This window comes from Brachionichthys hirsutus, chromosome 18, assembly GCF_040956055.1.
Source record: "Brachionichthys hirsutus isolate HB-005 chromosome 18, CSIRO-AGI_Bhir_v1, whole genome shotgun sequence".
Classification (NCBI taxonomy): Eukaryota; Metazoa; Chordata; class Actinopteri; order Lophiiformes; family Brachionichthyidae; genus Brachionichthys; species Brachionichthys hirsutus.
Genome location: NC_090914.1, coordinates 2,925,563 through 2,943,522, shown reverse-complemented (window position 1 = coordinate 2,943,522; position 17,960 = coordinate 2,925,563). Strand labels below are relative to the sequence as shown.

Below are 17,960 nucleotides of genomic sequence, written 5' to 3'. Positions count from 1 at the left end.
ATTTATTTCTTTGTTTCCAGGAGGGGGGGGGGGGGAGAGAATAATAACAGCGACATATTTCTCAGGCTCTTCATGTATTATCTTGTCCGAATACACTAGAAAACTGGATAAGACTACAGCTGGTGCTCGAAGGCCACAGCCAAGGGGGGGAGGATGAAGCGGCGCAATGCGGACTGCAGCAAACTCCGACGGCCCTTAAAACGGAACCGAATCGCCGAGGGTATATACAGCAGGTAACTTATAGGGCTCCTGGTGAGCGGGTCTTCCCCGCGACATTAACGGGGAACGCCGAATTAAGATACCCGCGGTTCAGTACGAAACGCCCCATAGATGACAAGTGAGCCGCCGCCGCTGGCAATCTCAATAACCTAGCTAGCTGCTAGTTTTAACGTAGGCTATGCTAGCTTTATGTTTTCGTTTTATGGCATGCTAGCTGTTAAGCTAACTCTAGCGCAAGGCCCCAAAAGCAGCCTGTTTTAAAGTATGTCACTGTGCCGCTTTGACAGCATCGTTGCTCTTTGCAATAAGTTGTAGTTGATGTTTGATATGAATTTTTTTTTTAAAAAGAGAGCTCGTGTTACGCTGTTCAGTTCGGGTAAAGCGTAGCTAGCTGTCCTTCCTAGCCACGCTTGACAGGTCCCACCTCCACGTGACTTCATATATATCTGATAACACGAACATTCGAGGCCACTGCTTACCGGTACACACGTGGTATCTCCACATGGGAATGTTAGGCCGCGTCTTTGGACGGTCACTTTGTGTGCTAGTTGTGTATGCATTGTTTTAAGATGTAGAGTAAGTACAAGGTGTGTAGTCTGTCTGAGAAATGGCAGCAGGTAGACGTGCATCTTATAAGTAATGTAGTTAGGCTGCCACACAACACAGGGGGGGAACAATGAGTGTTTATTTCATCAGTCAGAATGATTGACACAAAAAGGTCAACTAACAATAAAAACTATTTTTGCTCTTCCAATCTTCCAGTACCTTCCTGTACCTGAAGTTCCTGGTGGTTTGGGCACTGGTCCTACTGGCAGACTTTGTACTGGAGTTCAGGTTTGAGTACCTTTGGCCATTCTGGCTCTTCATCAGGAGTGTGTACGACTCCTTCAGATACCAAGGCCTGGTGAGTTGCTATGTCTTGACTTTTATGTACTTCCATGGGAGAAAGACGGGCTAAATTGTTAGTTATGAATAATGTAATCCTTTTACGCATCATTCAACTTTTAAATGTTGCTTCAAAGTAAGCGAGTTATTACTTGTGTAGCATTCTGTTCTGATTTTCCCTTTGATTAGGTTTTTGTTCATAGTCAGATGACATGCAGAAAGGACGTAGGAGAGAGGAGGCTGTTCGTCATCCGGTCACCTGCATTCATGTGCTATTAATAATAATGTAACGTGAGATGTCTTCAGTCTGTTACTGATGCTGGACAGGTTTCGTCTTTTTGAAAGACATTGTGTGTGTTTGATGTGGTTTTTTGTGTTTCACAGATGCAGAGATAGAGGCAACAATTACATATTTTATATATATATAAATATGTAATTTCTGTGGCTATTCATGCTACGGTTGTTCATAAATAAAAAATGAAGTTACAACCCTTTAGCCACCGACCCCCTCTATGAAATAACGTTAACGGTTTGAGTTTACTTGCCTGGGAAGACGTTACCTTTTCTATTTTTCAAGTTTATTGTACAATATTTAAAAGGACGACTGACTTCTCTCTTTTCTGCATGTGTCGTTTCTCATAATACTCCCTTTTCTCCCCGACAGGCCTTCTCAGTATTCTTCGTATGTGTTGCGTTTACCTCAGACATCATTTGCCTCCTCTTCATCCCGGTGCAATGGTTGTTCTTCGCTGCCAGTACCTATGTGTGGGTGCAGTACGTTTGGCATACAGGTAACGCTGCCCGTTTGTTTGCTTTAAATACTGCGTGTGATACATTTAGCAAATAAATAAGATGTACCATTTATTTTTCAAAAGTCAGTAATTCACTTGACTGGTATTTTGTAAGACTCATTTGTTGCCGTGACAACCTTTGTCTCAACAGCAGTTTTGTGTAACAATGGAAATAAATTGCAGGAAGGAAGAAGATTCCCTTGAGTTATTAAAATGAAAAACACTTTAAAATTATAGACCACGCAGAACTTTGTTTTTCCGTCGCTTCAGGGTGAAGCAGGTTCAGATTGATGATCTATGCATAAATAGTTGGCTTGCTTCTGAGGACTAGAGGGTGCTTTCACACAGCCGTTGTTTGCTCCCAAAGGAACCGAGTCCTCTTGGCGCAGTGTGAAAGCACCCCGAGTCTGCTGTGACTGGGCTGCTCTCTTGGAGTTGGCTGTCAGTCTGATTTAGGGGTTTCCTCCTGTGTTGACTAAAGGCCAGGTGTCGGATTGAACTTGAATGCCGGTTGGGGGGAGGGAGACGGCGTTTCTGAGCAGCATTCGTGTCTGTAGGATGTCACGGGAGTATTAATATCTCTCGCCGCTCCACAGCCTCGTGACGATTGTGTCAACGTTTATTCCTGCCAAAGAGACAATGGCTAGAGTCTTGTCCCCTCGTTTCATCAGAGGAGGGCCGGTCGGGAACGCGATTTAGGCTTGAGTTACAAATGAGAGGATGCGACGCATGACTCCTCAGCTGTCTTTTTTTTTTTTTTAATTATTTGGTGCATTAAAATCTATTTATTTTTGACGGTCATAAGCTGGATGTCATTGCCTCATTTTTTTCATCCCCATTTGTGTTCCGTATGAGAGGCCACAGTTCACTTATGCTGCAAGAACAGAAAAAGGGTGCATCAACTGGCTCTAATGACATTATTGCTTATGGAAGGCTAGCTTGTTGCTAGCTTTGTATCTTGAGAGGTTAAATAACTTGATTAATTTGCGTAATACTTTTTTCTTATACATGGGTTGCTGTGGTTTGCTTATTTGTCTTTCTGTTTGTTGTTTTTTCTTCATGACTTGCTCAGTAAAGTTGTTTGAGAGTGATTTTATTTTGGGTGATTAACTTTCCTGTCAGTGCCCTTACTCTGAATAGGTTTTATTAATGCCATGCCTTCACAGAACACCCTGAATAGGCTTCTGCTGAATGTTAAATATTCTACTTTCAGTACAATCGGATACATATTAATGCCCTTTTAAAAAAGATAAAATAAGAATCCTTCTTCTGCTTTGTGTTTCAGAGAGGGGCGTCTGTCTGCCCACCGTTTCTCTGTGGATCCTCTTTGTGTACATAGAGGCAGCCATCAGATTCAAAGACCTGAAGAACTTCCATGTGGACTTGTGTCGTCCTTTTGCTGCACACTGGTGAGCCGTTGTGTTGTTGTTTTATGTAATCGCCGCCGTCTGTCCGTCCGTCCGTCTGTTCGCAACATGACTCAAAAAGGTACGGACGGGTCCGGATGAAGTTCTCGTGGTTGGCGTGAATTGTTTCACAATACTTACGAGGAGACGTTATAAGCAGGGCTGAACATCGGCCATGTTTGAAACATGTAGATTTATCAATGTTGGCCCGTGTTAGCCATGAAATTCGGCTGTTTTCTTACTATAATAACTTATAAATTATAAATTACCAGTAAATGTTTCTCCATCAGTGTTTCTCTGTTTGAATTAGTATTCTGGTCTGGTCCATGAATGAAGTGTCGACTCATCGATGGCGTTTCTGTGTCCATTTGTGCAGCATCGGTTATCCAGTGGTCACGCTGGGCTTCGGCTTCAAGAGCTACGTAAGCTATAAGATGCGCCTCCGGAAGCAGAAGGAGGTGCAGAAGGAGAATGAGTTTTATATGCAGCTTCTGCAGCAGGCTCTGCCTCCAGAGCAACAGATGCTTCAGAGACAAGAGCGCGAAGCGGAAGAAGGTAAGATTCCAAAAAACGCATCGTGAACTTTTCTTTAGCGGCGCGTGCAGCTCAGATGATTCGGTCGGTTCCGACTCGGGTTTTGAAAGCATTGTGCTTCTTCATCTTTCCCCATCGCAGCGGTGGCTAAAGGAATATCTGAAGTGGACACGTCTCCAGTGTCGCAGAACGGCGCCCCAGCCAATAAAAAGACGGCACCATTGCCGGAATTAGAGTATAGAGAAAAAGGGAAAGAGGGAAGGGGGGGTGGAGGGGATGCTAAAAAGCAGCACAACAGCATCCTGCCATCGGTGGACTCTAAACTCCAGGAGATGGAGTATATGGAGAACCATATGAACAACAAGAGACTGACAGCAGAGCTGGGCAGCACAGAGAACCTGCTGCTTAAAGAGGACAACAACTCTTCCTGCTCGTCCTCCTCTTCCTCCAAAAACTACAAAAATGCTAGCAGCAACGCCACGACGCTCAACTCGTCGCCCCGCGGCCACAGCGCGACCAACGGCGGCGTTCCCTCCTCCGCGCCGTCGTCCTCCGCTCCGACGGGGAAGAGCGAGAAGAAGCACAAGTTGGCATCGGGGAAGGGGACGTCGGTCGGCGCCCACAAGGATCCCACAGACAACTGCATCCCGAACAATCAGCTGAGCAAGCCAGAAGCGCTTGTAAGGTAATAATTTGTATCGTGATACGTCTCTGGATTCTCGCCGCACGTTTGCTCCAGACGTGGAGTAACTCAGAAGTACGTCCTTGCATCGAGTTGAGGGAAGGCACTTCTTTCAGTCCCTCCTCTTGTTCACAGACTGGAGCAGGACGTTAAGAAGTTGAAGGCAGACCTACAAGCCAGCCGGCAGGTTGAGCAGGACCTGCGCGGCCAGATCGGCTCACTGGGCAGCGCCGAGCGCTCCATCCGCACCGAGCTGGGCCAGCTCCGCCAGGAGAATGAGCTGCTGCAGAACAAGTAAGGTAGCACTATAGGGGGGGGGGGGGGAAAGAAAAAGCAGGATGTTAATGCGTCTGCTTTATCATGCTTGTAGGCTCCATAATGCTGTGCAGGCAAAGCAAAAGGATAAACAGGCAGCGGGCCAGCTGGAGAAGAAACTCAAAGCCGAGCAGGAGGCTCGAGCCGGTGCCGAGAAACAACTTGCAGAAGAAAAGAAGCGAAAGAAGCTGGAGGAGGCCACGGCAGCCAGGGCGGTAGCGCTAGCAGCGGCGGCATCCAGGTAGATTTAAAACGGTCCGCGTCAATCAGCGCCGCTGGTTTTTGGTCGGTCATGCTTTACGGTTGGCACCAATGGAACCACTTTGTTTTTCCCTGGTCGTTCAGAGGAGAGTGCACGGACTCGCTGCGGCGGCGCATCACCGACTTAGAAACGGAGTGTAAGAAGCTAGCAATGGACATCAAGTTAAAGGAAGACCAGATCAGAGACCTGGAACTGAAGGTTCAGGTGAGGCCAATCGGGTTTCACTGTTTATTCCATGTTCTGTTCAAGCACAGGAAGATCGCTCTTTGGAGTGGAAGTGAATCGAGCAGGAGGAGATTCAAATGTCCAGAGCTTCACCATGTCTTGCGACCCCCCCCCCCCCCCCCCTCTCTCTCTCTCTCCCAGGAGCTCCATAAATATAAAGAGAATGAGAAAGACACAGATGTGCTGATGTCGGCGCTGTCAGCCATGCAGGACAAGACTCAGCACCTGGAGAACAGTCTGAGTGCCGAGACCAGGATCAAGCTGGACCTCTTCTCTGCTCTGGGAGACGCCAAGAGACAGCTGGAGATCGCACAAGGTCAGCCCGGTTGCCGTGGACGACGCGTTTACGCGTCGCTTAGGAACCCCGACAGAGCCGGCCCCCTTTGTGTTCCGACCTCCCGACTGTTTCCGTCTGCTTTCAGGTCAGATCCTGCAGAAGGATCAGGAGATAAAAGACCTGAAGCAGAAGATCGCCGAAGTTATGGCCGTCATGCCGAGCATCTCCTACGCGTCCGACACCAGCAGCATGACCTCCGTGACCCCCCACTACTCCTCCAAGTTTATGGACACCAGTCCCTCCTGCCTGGACCCCAATGCATCCGTCTACCAGCCACTCAAAAAGTGAACGCCCCCCCCCCCACCCCCTGCAGGCCCACCGCCCTCCGATCTGCTCGGCATGAGAACCTTTTCTTTGGTTTTTATTTTCCTCCTCCCCAGATCAGAAGGATGTCGTATCGTGTGTTTGTTCTAGTTAAAAAGAGAGACAAGAAAAAAAAAAAGCTAAACGCGGCCATCAAATGTCACCGAGGGAGTCCCTGTTTATGTTTAGTGAAAACCTCACAGAATCGGGCGTGTCGCTCTCTCTCTCCCACCGTCTGCGATCCGTTACCTGGGCAACAGCTGCTTTATTGTTTTAGCTTCATTCTTCTCCTCTCCTTCGTCCTTTAAAGTCGTGCAGCCGCGCATGTATCCCGGTTTCTTCGGTTTGTTTTCTCTCAAAGTCGTCTACCAGAGGAATGCAGTGCAAAGACGGCTCAGGCTCTTACCCCGGTTGAATTATTATTATTATTTAAGACTCCTTTTCTCGGCCGCTTCGGGGTCTGATGGGGAAATCACTTTCAAAGTGGATTGTGTAAGTTGTATTTGTTTCGTAAGCAGAGGCATAGACATTAAAATGAAAGGACCCCCCCCCCTACAGCAGCTCCTAAGAGAAGTCTGGACGTGTGTCGGCTCCTCAGTGCCTTGAGTTCAGGACATCGAGTCTGGTCCGAAACGTCTGAAATACTCGTTGTTACTGGAAAGAGCAAAGATTTGACCTCAGCCGGTGCGGTGGAGCTGCCGTTGAATGCCGATTTTATTTTAAGGACTTCCTACGGTCCACTCAGCAGCACCTTCTGTCCTTTTTTGTTCATCAAAAGACGGCACCCAAATCCCAGACCCATCCCGTAATACTTTAATTGCCCTATTGTCTTGGTATGTAGACACGCCATTCATCCACACCCAGGAGCTCATCGCTTTGGCCCCTGATTTAGCTCTCTGTGATTTCCAACCAGAGGTGGCGCTGCAGACGGGGAACACTTGTCAACGAGGCTTCAATATAGTATATTTCATTTAATGAACTCCTCCTCGGTTTGTGTGCCAAGACGGGAACGCTGGTTTCTCTAGCGATGTGCAGGAACGCGCTGCGAATACCTCAAATATCCGGTTGAATATCACTCGTTGGGAGTTCCTGTGAAGCAGATGGAGGAGAGTTGGTCGTCTGTTCGTAGTGGCCTGTGCAGTTAAAGGGACTAGAAGGTTCACGTTTCTTTTTGTGAATGTTTAACAGTATTTGCGACCGTTTGAAGCAGTTTTGGTTCCTCCTTTATTCCTAGTATTATTATCCCGAAGGGAGAAAACTGCAGTCGTCTGAAATGGTCGTCGTTGTTCGCGTGGTTGTAAAAGGACGAGCTTCCGTTTTGTTTCCCTCCGATTTCTGTCGGTGGTTCATGGGAAGAGAGAAAAAACTAAAAATGTGTCTGGGAATCACAATTTAGTCAGTCTGTTTGATCAAACGACGGTTGGAGGTAGAGAGAAGTGTTTTTGCTTTCTGTTTTCTCCCCCCACGGGTCACCGCTGTTCCTCCCCAGGCCTGACCTCGGCTCGACTCTCGCTCTGTGAGGTTTACAAGGAATAAACGTTTTTTTTCTTGCAAATGGATTTTCACAATCGTTGTTACTCCCGAGTTGTATGTCTGATTGAAAACTGCCTTAGAACACTATAGCATCTATTTTGCGACAAGGGGGCGATGTCCAATTATTCAACGTTAATTATTTAACTCTATTTATAAGAGACGATCTGCCCTGGCAGATTTTGGTTAATAGCTGAATTACCCCCCATTAAAGACCAGAAAATCCAATTTATTACTGACATAATAATTTATGGATTCGTTTACTAAGGCTACCCCCTTGAGTGAATACGTGAAGAGACCCCTGGTGCTTCTGGAAAGCGATGCAGAAAAGCTGGACTGGTAGGTAAATAAAAAAACCAGTAGTATTACAAGCCTTCAATGTTAAAACGCTATATAAATCTCACCAAGACAATTTTCAAATTCTTGCGTAATCACCACTGGGGGAGTTTCTGAGCTCTGCCAGTGATGTAACTGGAAATGGCAAAAACTTGTTCTCTTTAGGAGATAAAGACTTTTTTATTTTTTTTTTTTCACTCCGAGGACTGAATTTCAGTGAATGAAGCGCTCTGCTCAGCATTCTGTCACATTCCAGGCTTCCTCTGATCTGGCTGATTAAACCGCTGCAACACAGACATGGGGAGAGCTTCGGATGCTTCTCGCTCTACTTCCATGGGTTAGATAATGCAGGTTTGTTTTTTGTCATCTCCATCGTCCATATTGCTCAAATCTGGCACCACTTTGTTTTGCTAAAGACGGACATGTGGACTCAACTGTTTATGGTAGTTGCTGTACCTGCAGCACCGTCAGAAGACCAAATCCACAGGAGATACACCTGTTGGAAGTTAGGGGGGGTCTCCTGTTTCTTCTGGATGTGCTACATCTCGATGGAAATATACTTTCCATATTCTGCCTCTTTTCTCCGGGCTGCTTGTGTTTATGTAACACTTTTATTTTGAAACTTTCAGCGGAAGTTCCATCGTTGTGATTGTGACTTCCGCTATTTAACGCCGGGCATTAGTGGCGTCAGAAGTGTGTCTTGCGCCGGACCGCACGGCCAGGTTTGGCATTTTCTAGCGTCGAAAGCGCTTAAAATGAGATAAGAGGAGTTAAAGGAGACCAAACGAATCCGAAGGCTTTGAAGAGGTAAAATGAATTTCCCGATTTATGACACTTTAACCGATTCACGCGCAATATAATATGCTAACGGTAGCTAGGCGCGGCTAGCTCGAGCAGCTTTTGTATTTTCTCCAAATCCCTTTTTTCTGTTTTGTTCTCACGCCGATCCTAAATACCGCTCGTTTTCTGCGAGTGTCCCTTTGTTTCATGTCCCATAAAAAAGACCGATGTGAGAAAGTAATAAGGCCCAAAAAAAAAAAAGGAACTCCTGTTCGTCAAATGACGATGAATTAACTTGTAGGAATGTTTATGGGATTCTGAGCCGCGAGAGAAATTAGACACCCTCAGTTGGGCTGCACCCAGGTGTGGCTGGGGGGGGGTAATGAGATGCAGTTTAGCATCTAACCGGAAGTGCAATTACGAGACAAATATTCAGGTTAAAAAGATTTTACACTTGTTACGTACACAGATTTGGTGTTAGGAAGATTCTACAATAATAATATGCGGTGTCTTAATCCTCCTCCTCTGTTCAGAGATGGTTTCTCCAGAAATGGCTTCTTTAGCTCCTCTTTAAGCGTGCCTGTGTGTGTGTGTGTGTGCGTGTGTGTGTGTGCGCGCGTGCGTGGAGCAAATGGCACAAACAACTTTCAGGTGATTTCAACCTTCCTCGGCTGGAGGCCCAGAACTCTTTTTTGTTGTTGTTTTTGTCATTAGATGTTATTCTGTCTCTCTCACAGTCCTCAAAAATGCTGAGTCGACCTCTGACCCTGAAGGGCAGCGATGGCAGGCGGCGGGGCTTGGGGGCGGCGACGGCGACGCCCCATCCGGCTCGGCCTTCGGCTGACGATGAAACGGGTTCGTTTTGATGGATGGAAAGTCCGTTTGAGAGCTTCTGTTTCCACGCAGACCAGCTGAGCGAGGGAACTCACTGCCTTTTTGTTGTCCTTCAGGAGTTTCCTGACTTCACTCAGCCCCGGAAAAGGAAGAGACTGCAAGGTGGGTTGGGAAATGTATTGAGAGCACGATAAAGCGACGGTAGTCTCCTTATTTATGTCCCTCCTTCGTGTTATTTTGTATTTTATTTCTAACTACGCAGTTGTATTCATTATTACTACATAGAGGTAGCACTTCTCTTTTCATCATCTTGTTCTTCACACTTCTTTTTTCAAAATGTTTGTCGACTTCAGGGGCGGGACTTCCTGTTACCATGGTCCCCAGGGAGCGGAAAGCATCTCTCCGTCAGTGCAATGGCAGCGTCCCTCGTGGGGACGAGTCAGACGTGGATGTGATGCTGGTGGAGCGACTCAGTGCTCTCGAAGACTTTCTGATACAACGAGGCTTGGATGTGTGATCTGTGACATCACATCCTGTCAGCAAACCAAAGGCCAAATGAACACATGGGTTTTTTTTGCAGTGTATTTTTTACAGTGTTAGATGTGAAATGTGAACCAGATGGATAGAAATATAAATGTACATTTTCTTCGTATTGCTGATCTGATCGGAAGAAAAGCCCATAACGGGCAGCTTATAGTAGTATTGTAGTACTCTATTAGTACTGGGGCAGTACTGAATGAGTACTACGGCAGTATTGTGTGAGTACTGGAGATCTAAAATATTTGGACCTCTTTTAAAATGTAATATATTTCAGCTGGCAAAATGTCTATATTTGGATCAATACAATTTGTGTCTGCAGTTAGGTTTGTTGTTGATTATTTGTGGACATGAGATTAAAGTATATTTACATTCAGATTGTCTGTGATATCATCATTGGTGTTGAGAATTTGTTAATGGCTGGTTATCAGCTGGTCGAGTTTATGCCGGCCTCACAGCCGGATGGTACTGGGTTCGAATCGTGTCTGCGTCGGGGTTCTCCTGCTTCCCTTACCTCCAAAAACATGCAATTTAGGTGAATCGATTACTCCAAATTGTCCGTAGTGTGTGAGTGCGTGCGTCGGTGTGTGCACGGGGGTGGCGGAATAGTTGGTATAAATGTTGAAAAGTTGAAAGAGCCCCGGCTTCAAGTCCCACCACAGGAATGGGATAGAGAGGGGGTAGCAGGGTAGGCCCAGGGCCGCCTGGGCGGGGTGAAGTGGACCGGTCCAGTTCACCCCGCCCAGGCAAGGCCCCAGGCCTACCCTGCTACCCCCGCCCTACCCCACTCCCACAGCGGGACTCGAACCCAGGGCCTCCGACACGGCGGTTGGTAGCAATACCAACCACCCCCCAGTGCGGGGTAGGAAACTCGAGGCATTAACAAAGTCATGCTCGTCGGATGATGAGGTGCTATTTCAGACCACAGCGTGTTGCAATGGAGCTGTGCTTTTTCCTTATGCGACATCATACTGCATTCTCGGTGGTGCAGTGGGTAGCACGCTTGACTCCCAGCCAGAAGGTCCTGGGTTCGAGACCAAGGGGTGCAGCGTGTAGGTTTTTTTTTTTTTTTACAAGAATTTGAGGTTTGTTGTTTGGTCCTCGGCAGCTGTGCTGGATCAGTCGTTCTTCGCCTCTGCACTTTGTGATGATGCTGGAGAGACACTGATTTTGGGTGTGAGAGTTATTATTGCGTGTGGATTTTGGTTCATGGGTTAATGTGGCTTCCAGCGTGTGTGTCTCTAGTTCAGCTTTTCCCAACCGGTGTGCCGCGAGAGATCGTCAGGTGTGCCGTGAGAAACTTTCCAAAAAAAAATATATTTTTTATAATATCACGTAATTAACATTGTCGGGTGTCCGCGCTGTAATAAAGTGTGTGTGCCGCCCGTAGATCGCTCTTCAGACTTTGAAGTGAACGACAGGAGCTGGTTTCCGTCATTGTGAGCCAAAAAAAAAAGTCTGTTAAAGTCTAACGTGATTGGTCGAGATGTGTGTGTGGGCGTGTGCGTGTCCACAACGTGCAGGGGGTGGGGGGGTGTTTACGCACACGCAGCGCAGCGAGCGGACGAAACGAAAGGGAGGCAGGGAGAGAGAGAACTTTAGACCAGAGACAAACGACGAAGATTCTCAGAGAGAATCTTCTCCAGAACAGAAAGGAGAAACAGGATCAGCCCCTCCAAGCTGAGCCACTTGGTTTCCTTTGATGCCAATCTTCAGTAAAACAGTAGAACTGTTACCTGATGCTGCTTTATCTTTTGCACTTTTTAATTTATGTTTTCTTGTTGTGTTGTTTGAGATTTAAATGCAGAGATTTGACCTTGTTCTCTGTGAGATGTGTTTGGTTTGGTTTTGTATTTTATATTATATAATATGTTTATTGTAGCTAGCAGTGCAAAGAGGATTTAAATAAAGACATTTAATAAACATTTGATATATTGCATGTTTTTACATTAGTAGCTAATTTTACACTGCACATGATTTGGTATTAAATTAATTTTGTCAACAACAAAAAAATCTGAGGAGCCGCTTGGGAGCCAAAAGAACTGGCTCTCTTAAAAGAGCTGGAATTCCCATCGCTACACTGAACTGGAACAAGATGGTGGTTTAAAGCTAAACTTTGCTGATCTTCCTTTGGACAGTTTCTGGTTATCTGTTGCCAAGGAGTTCCCCGTTCTAGCCAACAAAGCTATTCTGACATTGCTCCCTTTTCAACCACATATCTGTGTGAGCTGAGCTTCTCAAGCTCGACGGCGATAAAAACTACAAGCAGAGAGAGACTGAGAGCTGATGAGGAAGAGCTTCGTGTGTGTCTTCATTTTGTGTTCATCGAAACAGCCCCATGTTTCCCACTAAGTATAAATACATAAAAAAAACTATATTATTAATTATATGTATTATAATAAAGGTCATCTAATCTAATATGTGCTGTTAGAGTGTAATTTTGTGTCATTTTGGTTGGGGGTGTGCCGCAGGATTTTGTAAATGTAAAAAATGTGCCGCGGCTCAAAAAAGGTTGGGAAACACTGATGTAGACCCTTGAACCTGTTGTCGCTTTTCCAGCAGAAACTCATTGATTTTTATTCCCAAGCGCATCTACTCTAACTATTGCCCTCGTTGCTGCTTTGAAAGTCACGATACCTGTTCCATGCCGCAATACGTGTTTTTTTATTTTGTTTTGTTTGCATGGCAGCTAGCAAAGAAATAGTGATTTTAAAAGGAATGACGTGCAGAGGGATCATTTAGTTTACATAGATGCTATCACAGCTCTCCTTTGGACTTGTTGTTTTTTCTTTTTTTTGTAGAACAAACCCAGTCCTACGCCACTGACTGATAGCTGTGGTGTTGCCTAATATGTCCTTGGTGACATATTTTGCTGTTTTGCATGTCAACTGCTCTGAAATCCGGTACAGCAGGATTGTTTTTTTTTTTTTTAAACTCTCTTCCTCTGAGAAATTCCTTTGAGAGTCGATGTAAGATAACCCCAAAGTGAAATTTGGCCGTTTGATAACAGCCCCATGGAATTCACAAAGTTTGGCACGAACATCCAAATGATTTTTACCTCTGTCAATAAATAAATAAATAAATGTTTTGACATGTGTTTGTTGTTTGTCAGCATGATTATACAAGCCATTTGAATGGATTTCCCTTTAACCATGAATGTGGGTCCAACAGATTTTAATATTTGCCTTTCACATATAGATTCTGGCCAGAGGAAAAGGGGGGGGGGGGAGACTCTAGTTTATATCTTATTCTGAAGATGATAATTGTTTCAGTTACAACATTTAAGTGGTGGCATTCTCTAAACTGTTTGTGGTCACGACATTTCCACCGAATAGATGAATTTAGAAGCTCAAAGACGAATGCTGAATTTCTAATTTTGCGTCTATAATGTACATTATTTGATTTTTTTTCCTCTTCTGTTTGTACATATGCTAAAATATCCCCAAAGTATCTGTACATTCTATTTCTAGATCTGCTATCCTCACTGAAAATCTGTATTTTCATTTGTTCAATAAAACCCTGAACAGCACCGCCCGCGCGGGATGCGAGCGCCGGTGAAACAACCCCACCTGTGTGATTCCACAAACGGGCGTCACGCATATTATCCGCTTAATTTACATACGGAACACCGCCCGGGGGACGAACATCACAAACTAACCCCGATTCAAAGCGAACCGAACGACCGGGAGAAGAAAAAAAAAACAAAGCTGAGAAAAGTTTCCACGGGAGGCGTTTGATTTAAACCGAGCGAGAGCGTTTCTGGAGAGGAAGGAGCCGCTTCGTCGGGCTTTCCGCCCCGCTCCCGGACTAAGACATGGACGCTCTGAAATCTGCGGGACGGGCAATTATACGGAGCCCCAGCGCCGCCAAACAGTCGTGGGGTGCGGGCAAACACAAAAGTGAGTACCGGGAGTCGAGTTCTTCACGACGTTACAGCGAGGGCCAGTCTGTTTAAACCGAAGCTAACGCGGCTAAACCTAGCTAGCCTCGCCGGGGGGGGGGGGGGGGGGGGCTAAGACTACAACCGGCGACTAGCGTCACTTTTAAAGCGCTCTGCTAACGTCAAGCGCAATTACTGGGCTCAGAGAGGGGGGGGATTTGGTTGACATGGCAACTCGGAATGTCGGGAATGTTTATGAAACGCGTTTGAACTTGGCGTCCCATCTGACAGGGAGGAAACGCTCCTTTTTAGGACTTGAAACTCGCGGCGTGTCCAACAAGTAGCTGCCAAAAGTTCGAGTCCGGCGCGATCCGGCGTCGCCGCCACGTCACTGGAACGATTGTGACACCGTCTGGATTAGAACACGCACGACGCGAGAACCGCCGTGACGCGGACCGGGGAGCGGCTTCGGGGTCGGCGTCAGGGAGCGGAAAAGGCAAGGGAGAGACTCCCAGCGCGCTGTTGCTAGGCGACGCGAGGAGTGGTCCCATGCGATGCCTGTGCCGAGCTGCTAGCTTTCACCGGGACAACAAAGCAGCGAGATATGAGACAAGTCCCAGAAATGGCGTGCTTTGTTTTTGTTTGTTTGTTTTTTGTCTGGGTGGGGGTCACAGGTCACAGAAGGACCGATCAGTTTTACCATGATGGCTTTACATCCTGTAACGGAAGCCGCATACAGAGAGAAGAGAAGTGGATCTTCTTCAGCACTTAGTTTTGTATTTGTTTTATTCATTGAACATTCCTGACTCTTCATCTTAACTCCAGGGTTGGGATATGTTTTTATTTCTTTTGTCCAGTCGCTGCAGCGATTTAAAGGTGTCAGAAGTCCTCTTGACGTTGTGCCTTTGGGCTATAAAATTACGATACATTTAGACAGGCCCTTAATTTGAGGGAAAGTTTTGCTGCACGTCTCCAGTTTTTATTCTCTTCCTCCTGCTTCTTCTTGTCAAGGACACGGTTCGCTTTCTCTGCGCTGCCTCTCCTCCCTCACAACAGGCTCCGTATTGCTTTCATAAAGCTCCCCTCTGTCTCTTTATTGCCCGTCAACGTTTGGAACAGGATGACGTTTCTATTGCTTTTTGCAATCTTGTTCATCTGTACGGTCGAGAATGTGTCGGCTTTGTCGTTTCCTTGTGCGGATTTTGTAAAGATGAATGAGTGTGTATGATCTTTAACCCATTGGACTCCACGTTTTTGTTACTGCCATGTTTGCTGTTTTGCATTCGGACGCTGGAAAAGACATCAACGTTGACGTAACGCGTCTTCAGCTGGATTTAAAGTCACATGATGACCTTTTATGTTTCTGTTTTTCCATGTTTAATAGTGTATATCCTGCACTGACCACCTCCTACTCGGCGTCCTGTGCCTTGTTTCAGATGAGAGCTCTGGGTAAGCTGAGGCCAATCAGCATCACTGGCTACAAGAGCGAGGAGGCGTGTTCATCTTTCATTCTTTTTTTTGTATTTTTTTTTGCTGCCGGCCAATAAAATCTTGTATTCAGAGGAGCTTTTATTTTAAATCAAAGAATATTAATATTGGCTGGAAGCGAGCTAGATTAGATCACACCAGTATGATTGTTGCAGCGTGAGATTTATCTACGTCAGCTAGCCGGCGGTCGCTGTTTCCACGGTGATTAAGCTGCTGTCCCCTTAATTGGCTTTGTTGTGTGCACGCTTGTATTTATGAGGACAAGTTTGACTCGCTCCCATCATTTGCATATTTTTCATGGTATTTGATTTTACTTCCGAGTACCCCACTTACTTTTTCTTTTATATATATTTTTTATGAATGTCTTGCTTCCCCCCTCCCCTCCCATCTCTTCTCCCTCTCTTTCTCTCCCTCTATCATTCTATTCCTGAGGCAAAGATGAGACGAGGAGACGGTTTCTCTCCTCCTCGCTGCGACTCTCACCGGCTGTTGACGGGGTTTTGCTTCGCTCGCCTCGTCTGCCACCCGGTCTGCTTTACTGCTGCACGGGGTCCAGCCCCTCAGATCCCCCCCCCCCCCCCAGCTCCCTCATTGTGCCCAAAAAACCCTCATGAAATGTCCGACCTTGGGCACACGATCAAATAATATATGTCACGATTGCGTGAAAGACCTCTGGCGTTGTTAAATCTCCGGGTTGCTCTAGCTGACCACAGATCAGACGTGTTGAACTGTAACGTGTCTAACGGTGTCTCCCAGGCTTTTTTTGGGGGGGGGGACTAGAAATGTCATTGGTGCGTTTCTCTCCTCTCGCTTGCAGAGCTCCCAGAGAACTGGACGGACACGAGGGAGACCCTTCTGGAGGGGATGGTGTTCCAGCTCAAGTACCTGGGGGTCACGATGGTCGAGCAGCCGAAAGGAGAGGAGCTGTCTGCAGCTGCTGTCAAGAGGATAGCAGCCACGGTAGCTAGCATAGCTAATAGCACCATTACCAGCTCCACTGCTTTATCATATGCGCATCCGGTAATGCTCTCCTGGTGGTGATCTGACCTGCCGCTGTAATTTAGAGCTGATTGCTTATCGATTACTTTGTTCTGCTGAGCCGCATATATACCTGCTAGCAATGCTTTATCTTTGATCACCCCAAAATCAAGAGTCCCAGTCGTAGTTTGTGGGATTTAAAGGGCGACACTCGGCTCGATCCTGCGTTCTCTTTGACCTTGAACGCCCTCCGTCGTTTTCCTTGCCCTGCTTCCAGGCCAAAGCCAGCGGGAAGAAACTGCAGAAGGTCACGTTAAAGGTCTCCCCGCGAGGAATCGTCCTCTACGACGGCGCCTCCAACCAGTTGATGGAGAACATCTCCATATACAGGTCAGTCGGCATTGTTTTACGCAGCAGCCACTTCGCCGCCGTTTCCATAACGATGGCATTCAAGAGACCTAAAAATACAAACTTGTCACAAATGCAACACACGGTTTTTTTCATGCCATCATTGGCAGCACACCTGTACACTTTTAGGGATAACGGCATCTGGAAAGAGCTACATAACATTCAGGTCTGACTCGGTTCCAGCTGCTGCAGCTTCTTTTCACGGCTTAACTGAATCGATTTCCTCCACGAGCTGCTGCTGTGTGCCGATTTGCTGAATGGACCGCGTGAGGCGGGACTCCTTTTTTGTCTTTGGGGTCATTGGAAACAACAATTCATCTCGCGTACTCAAAGTCATCGTGTGTCATTTCAGCGCGTGTCCCGTAAAACGCTGCAATGGTAACAGATCCCCCCCCCCCGCTTGGAGAACATGAACATAAAGCAGGTGGCTTTGGAGCTCGATAGATAGACGAGCAATAAAATAAATGCCTTCCCTTCCAGCCGCTTGCCGGTAAATCTCGGTTGCGTTTCCCAGGCTGCGGCCGTAAACTCCTCAAAACTTTTCCTCCCTCGCTTTTATTTATTTCCGCACCTCCATGTCCCTCAAATAGTCCAATGACTCGTCCCGGTGTCATTAAAGCACAGCGCTGCATCCTGAAGCTGAAAGGAGGAGGAACTCCTACACCACAGAAAGACAAAGAACAGGCCAAATGTAAGGCGTCCATGCAGAGATCGGCTGCGTGCGCGTCGCCTTGTGTGCGTTTCCTAATCCCACAGTGCCGTCTGACGGCAGCGCCGACGTTTGGAGGGGAAGGCAAAGAAGGACAGATGGCAGGAATGAATTCTCGTGTTTTTTTTCTTTTCCAGAATATCGTATTGCACCGCGGACAAGATGCACGACAAAGTGTTTGCCTACATCGCCCAGAGTCAGCACAACGAGGCTCTCGAGTGTCACGCCTTCCTCTGCCCGAAGAGAAAACTGGTAAATGAGTAGCAACGTCGCGTTGCTGTCGGCGCAGCTAGGCTGAAGTATTAGAATATTGTAGTATTAATACCCACTCCATTACGCCTGTCTAATTACAGGACTATTAAACATCAAAGGAAATACTCTTATTTGCTTTCTTGCAAGGAGTTACTCTCAGATTTGATTGTTCATTAGCCAAGTTTAAACGTTTGGTACTGTCTGTTATAATCTGCAAACAGAAATCCAATGAGGAGATTAGCAGCACGCTCACATCTGTCTGCAGATTA

General features: G+C 46.6%; 2 protein-coding genes and 1 long non-coding RNA gene across 3 annotated transcripts; all 3 read left to right on the top strand.

The window, feature by feature from the left end:
* The first annotated feature begins 62 nt into the window (after window positions 1-62).
* Window positions 63-6,064, top strand: maco1b (macoilin 1b). Its single transcript, XM_068751816.1, has 12 exons — window positions 63-233; window positions 982-1,123; window positions 1,769-1,895; window positions 3,181-3,304; window positions 3,678-3,856; window positions 3,895-3,900; window positions 3,977-4,520; window positions 4,653-4,811; window positions 4,888-5,073; window positions 5,178-5,298; window positions 5,461-5,635; window positions 5,742-6,064. Exons 1-12 carry the CDS (start codon window positions 154-156, stop codon window positions 5,942-5,944), a joined length of 2,046 nt encoding a protein of 681 aa, XP_068607917.1. The 5' UTR covers window positions 63-153; the 3' UTR covers window positions 5,945-6,064.
* A 2,437-nt stretch (window positions 6,065-8,501) lies between these two features.
* Window positions 8,502-10,327, top strand: LOC137908011 (uncharacterized). Its single transcript, XR_011105947.1, has 3 exons — window positions 8,502-8,632; window positions 9,343-9,601; window positions 9,793-10,327. It is a non-coding gene; the product is annotated as an uncharacterized lncRNA (long non-coding RNA).
* Window positions 10,328-13,632: 3,305 nt separating this feature from the next.
* ldlrap1b (low density lipoprotein receptor adaptor protein 1b) lies at window positions 13,633-17,896 on the top strand. Its single transcript, XM_068751728.1, has 4 exons — window positions 13,633-13,875; window positions 16,162-16,304; window positions 16,600-16,712; window positions 17,577-17,896. Exons 1-4 carry the CDS (start codon window positions 13,791-13,793, stop codon window positions 17,701-17,703), a joined length of 468 nt encoding a protein of 155 aa, XP_068607829.1. The 5' UTR covers window positions 13,633-13,790; the 3' UTR covers window positions 17,704-17,896.
* The last annotated feature ends 64 nt before the right edge of the window (window positions 17,897-17,960 follow it).